At 39.9% G+C, this 5443-nt stretch overlaps 1 protein-coding gene across 2 annotated transcripts; it reads right to left on the bottom strand.

Moving 5' to 3' along the window:
• Positions 1 to 299: 299 nt before the first annotated feature.
• On the bottom strand, positions 300 to 5304 carry paqr7b (progestin and adipoQ receptor family member VII, b). Of its 2 annotated transcripts, none has more exons than XM_055164345.1 (2): positions 5168 to 5304; positions 300 to 3991 (listed from the first exon to the last, which is right to left on the bottom strand). In XM_055164345.1, exon 2 carries the CDS (start codon positions 3983 to 3985, stop codon positions 2927 to 2929), a length of 1059 nt encoding a protein of 352 aa, XP_055020320.1. In that variant the 5' UTR covers positions 3986 to 3991; positions 5168 to 5304; the 3' UTR covers positions 300 to 2926. The 2 variants fall into 2 exon arrangements, with proteins under 2 accessions (XP_055020320.1, XP_055020321.1); XM_055164346.1 differs by lacking the exon at positions 5168 to 5304 and adding an exon at positions 4507 to 4640.
• Between the last annotated feature and the right edge of the window lie 139 nt (positions 5305 to 5443).

Raw genomic sequence — 5443 nt, 5'->3', positions numbered from 1 at the left:
GTCCCCAAAAAACCCTGTTCATCTGAAAATCTGCTTCAAAACCACCTTGTCTTAAAAGGAGTGTTTTGAATAGTCTCTGGCAGAATCTTCAAAACAACAATGCTGCCCTCTAGTGGAGACAATAAAATATTACTTGATTGTGTTTAAGAGTAGCAAATATCTTCCAAATGTATACTGTAGGTCCAAGAGACGCAAGTATAGTCCTGCACAATATTTCTTAAAACATGAGGCATTGTAATGTAAAATTGTAATAACCACTAAATTGAAAGAGCAAAGGTAAAATTTCTGAAACACTTTATTGTCTTAAATACCACTTGACATTAGAACAGTCACATACAGAAGAGGAGACATTCTGGTCCTTCGCACTCTGCTCTCCAAGGTAAAGGTCAGGCTATGCTTACACACAATTTATGCTGCAATTCAATATGAGGTATTACATATAGACATCTGCATAAATAATTATGGTCATAAATATTAAAATGCCCACAAAATATTAGTCTTTCTAGTTTTAAATAATAAAAAAATAATAATAATAAATTGGAGTCTTTTGAGTGCAGCAACGTATCAAGAAAACCCCGGTTGAAACCAGTTTCAGGTCAAGTGCACCTAAAGTCATTCTCTCATTTTCATTGTAAAAAAAAAAAGCCTAAATGTGGAAAAAATAAGATTACTAAAAGCAAAACGAGTGTGTAAACATAGTCAGCTACAGATATCCAGTGTTTCAGGCAGTGTAAGGTGTTTATAGGATTCAAATATATAGTCAGTAGTGTAAATACGCAAATGTCAAGTCCGAAAATCAGTATCATTCTCAATCATTATCCAGAAGTACCATCACTGAAACAGATTCATTGGCACATTGAACATCATGTGAAACAAAAGGTTAAATATAAATAATATCGGACATTTCGTATATAGCCTAATGTCACATTTTGGAGAGCATAAAACAACAAAAAGAAGTGCACCAGGTGAAATGTAGTCTGCATTACTGTTTTGGATAGCAACACCGTCAACACTCCAAGTGCTGTTTGACTGTAAATAAATAAAAAGATAAATACTTATATACAAGGTAAGAAATAAGTGCAAAGCTACATCAGTTCCCACAGTACGTCTACAGTAATACAACATGCGAAGAGGCACACGTTTTCATCAGACAGAAAGAAACCATGAGATGCAAAGAGATAAGGGCTCCACACAACTAACATTGACTTTTGACTGTCAAATCCGACTAACCAAATTAAAAAGCCAGCAATGTAAATCTAGTGTTTATGTGTTGGAAATGAAAGGCAAATATGAAAAAAACGGCTGTTGAATAAAATTACAAAAGGCTTCAGTGCTAAATTATGAAGAATCATTTGAGGTGCAAGATTTGATTTTGAAATAATCTCTCTCTACATATGTGGCACAATTGTCAGTGTTCACATAATATCCTTGTTTTGTAGAATACAAGATGTGGTGTATAAATGTGAAAATGTTAGAAATGTAGGGACAAACAGGTACCTGGCAGACCATTTAATAGAAAATAACATAATGATATAAGTTATGTACTGTATATTCTCAATGCGACAATTTAATTTAGAAATACAAAATAACACAAACTATGTCATCAATGAGAAAATGTATACTGTTTTTGCCATCTTCAATTATAAAGTTAAATGCTGAAATGTGCATGATAGACTTTCTGTCACCACATAAAAATCCTCTTATAAAAGCTTTACTTATTTCATTTGTTTTGGCAGAACACATTATATTGCATTACAGTCATATGTAAGGAGCCCATATTATGCTTTATCAGGCTTAAAAAACAAACGGATATGTGTGGAAAACATTTTGGGGCAGTCTGTTTTCCTGAGATTGATGATTTTTAGTACAACTATTAGCTATGTGACCCTAATAGATGGAGCCAGTTATTGTGATGTCTACAGCCAATTCTCTGTCAGTAAAGGCAAGTGGTTTGAGTTAAGAGTTTTGAGGAAGACATACAGTATATATATGTGTTTGTATTAAATGGCAATGACTAAAAATATCTATTATTTATGTTCAGGAATTTCATTTTCAAAACCACTTGTTTTTTGTTTTGTTTTGTTTTTTGTCATATTTTCAAGCCCTAGATCCAGTAAATGAGCTTATTGTTTGTAGTATTTACAATTGCTGTAATGATCAAAGAGAGTCCCATGGTGTTTAAATAAAACTTGTTAAAGAATAAAGTAAATTTCCTGGTTGCGGTCAAGATGAACCTTTTGCAAGCAGGACTTCTCAAGCATGTGTGGATAAAAGTAAAACATAAATAGGCTGGTAATTGTGTTCCCAGTCTTTGTAGGCCTGTCATGATGATTATTATTGTCAGCTTATGGTTCAATAAAAGATGCATGGAACAATACTTTTTGGGTTCAATATACAGTATATATAGTGGGTACTTGTGGGTACATGTTAATCTATGTTTGTTGTATTTGTTCAATCAAGTAAACTATAAATTAAGTGCTAAAAAAGCAAGGGCTTCTTGTTGAGTGAAAATGCCTAATTTAGCATAATATGGAATCTTTAAAGGTGCACTATGCAACTTTTCTGGTGGCAGGTACACTACCTTCTTGTCTCCTTGGAGATGTCATTGCCTTGCCTGGAATGTTCTACAGTATGGCATTGAATTTATCTATCATTTAGTCAATATGAGTTTTTTTTTATGTTTTTTACTTGGTAAAAAGTACCATAAAAATATTCTCTCTTTTTGAGAAAGCAGTCACCTGCAACTTGGCCTGGTGGCATCATCGTGTATCCATGCTGATAGATAAATTTAATGCTATTCAGTGCAAAGTAATAACATCTCCATGCTGACAGACAAATGACACACCCTCCACCTTAAAAGTTTTATACTGCACCTTTTAAAAAGCAATTTACATTTGAGATGAGATTATAGTATATGACATTATCATTAGTCCCGTTTGTTTTGGAGAGATGCTTTTACACGCTTCCGCACATAAAACACAGTGAGCGCAGAGCAACAGTTGGTGAAGATGAAGAGCGCCACGGCGTCATGAGCCAGGTCGCCATGGAGACGCTCGTAAAGGGGGCGGCGGTCCGTAAAGTCCATGCGTAGCGCTGCGATCTGCATGAGCGTGGACACCCCCATCAGAACGTGAAAAATCTGGTGACCCTGGCCTATAAAGTCACACTTTCCCGTGAACAGGCTCTCCGGGTGGGGGAAGGAGAAGAAGTAGGCGCTGACGATGAATAGTATTGTGTGGTAAAAGTGGTACGGCACTGCAGGGTCAGAGCAGCCGGTCTGATAGCAGCTGTAGATACGATGAACAACTGGGCTGATGTCTAAACAGTAGGCTAAGGTGCAAGGAACCAACTGGTAAAGCTTGTTGGTAAACTTAGGCATCTCAAGACTCGAGTACCTGCCATAGCAACAGCCGAAGCATGTTAGCCATGACAGGAAAGCCGCAGTGGGTAGATAAAACCCGCGGACTCTCGTGTGCCAGTCCTCTTCTATCACATAGTAGTAGTGAGCAACTGCACAGCCATATTGATAAACTGCAACACCCAAGTAGTCCAAAAAGTAAAAAGTGAAGAAGGACAACTCGGACTTGGCACTCAGAAGATGAGCAAGTGCACTGAAGGAGAGCGTGATGAAGGCAGTGAGGAGGATGATGAAGAGCGGTTGAGCGTGGGGGTCCCGTAAGAAGTCCACTGTCTGGGAGATCTCCTGACACTTGACCAGAACAATCAGAGCAGTGAGCAAATGAGTCCACACATTTATGCTTTCATTGTGCCTTTGGAAGAGGGTAAGGAAATAGTAGCGCCAGCTCTGGTCCGTCTGCCTGTACCCAGTGAGGATGTAGCGCTCCTGGAAGACCTTGGGCACATCGGAGAGTTTGACGGTGCAGGGAAGCGTGGGAAAGGCCGACTCCAGGAGCTGAGGGATCTGACGGAGCTGCTGCACATTGATGAACAGCCGTCCGATCTGCTCCATCACCACCGTCGCCATGTTGGACTGGGGCAGAGAGAGAGAGAGGGATCAGTAGAGAGGACATAACCTGCTGCTACTGTGTACAGTCTGTCAAAGATTACAATCTGTCATGGGCCTGATATTGAGGTGTTTTTGCACCTTGTGTATTTTAATTAGATGTCCGGTTAAGTTTTTTTTTTATTTTTATTATTATATTGCTTTAAGTAACTCATTGGTAATATTCAGGTGACAATGAGTCCAATTCTGATAAGGAAAAATGCAAGCTATATCTAATATTATATACAAACTATACCATAGGGAAGATGATGTGCATGTAAATAACATCATAAGATTAGGTTTTGCGTCCATTGATGTGTGTTCTAATGAAAAAAGGCCTGCAGCTCATTTTACTACAAAAGATAGCTCACCTAGGGCTATCACATTAGAGGCCTCCACACTTCTGTAGAAGCAGCTAAATATTCGTCATCATCATCGTCATCATCACCAACAGTGATGCTATATATTAAATTAGAAACCTAAGGTTTATTTATGTTACGCACCTGCCACCTGTTATTCTTTTGCCGTTTTCAGTCAGTTTCACATGTATGACCACACGTGAAATGACAGCGTTGGCTATTCTGAGACACACTGACTTTGGCTGTTGGCCTTTAGCCTACAAAAAGGCATTTGCATCTGAGAGTAGGGTTTAGGCTGATCACGTGACGGATCACATCAGTTATTTAATGCGGTGGTCCAGGACTGTGGACAGCAGTGGGCTCGGAGAGATTAGGCTGTGTAGGATGCACAGGCCGGGGTTCAGGGAGAGGCGTGGAAGATGAATGAGAGGACGTTACGTAACATAACCCCATCCGCTGTCCACACCCAAGGCTAGAAATCCATTAAATTATTTATTGGTAGGAATAATGCTTGACTACAAATGACTGCTCTTTCAATAGTCAAACGACTACTTCGATGGGCAAATACATGAACGTGCACCTGGGTTGCACAGTAAAAGAAAATGAGAACCCATGCAGTAATTCAGCGCGTATGACAGACTTGAGTTCCTCCATGCGCCTGTTTGGCTCTGGAAACGAGAATAATCCCTCAATCGGCGGTGCACAACTCGACAGGACGCGACACATCCCCGGCTATGGCACGGTTCTACTGCAAATACTGGCAGAGGCGGCCCAACATAAGAAAAGGCAAGCGCACATAACCTACCTTTACGCAGACAGCTCAGTCCAAATGTATTGGTCCTTTTGGCAAGAAACGGTCAAGAACGCCAACAGAAATGGGCATCATTGTTGGAAGATAGCCTACATAAGACAGGGACAGGTAGGAGGAGCTGTGTGAAGCGGCTATCGAAGCGCAGTTGCTGGGGAATACGAACATGTATTTGACGTACTGTCCATGGACCAATCAGAGTGCGCAGCGCTGCTCCTGTCTGCGCCTTCGCTCTGCTTTGGCCAATCACTGCAGTTTGTCTCCACCACTACG

This window comes from Boleophthalmus pectinirostris, unplaced genomic scaffold (assembly GCF_026225935.1).
Source record: "Boleophthalmus pectinirostris isolate CB_2022bp ecotype Guang Dong unplaced genomic scaffold, ASM2622593v1 HiC_scaffold_6, whole genome shotgun sequence".
Classification (NCBI taxonomy): domain Eukaryota; kingdom Metazoa; phylum Chordata; class Actinopteri; order Gobiiformes; family Gobiidae; genus Boleophthalmus; species Boleophthalmus pectinirostris.
The sequence above is the reverse complement of the archived record's forward strand: the minus strand, read 5'-3'. Positions and strand labels throughout refer to the sequence as shown.

Excerpts from the sequence above, each read along its gene's own strand:
- paqr7b (XM_055164345.1), bottom strand. The coding sequence starts at position 3,985 with ATGGCGACGGTGGTGATGGAGCAGATCGGACGGCTGTTCATCAATGTG.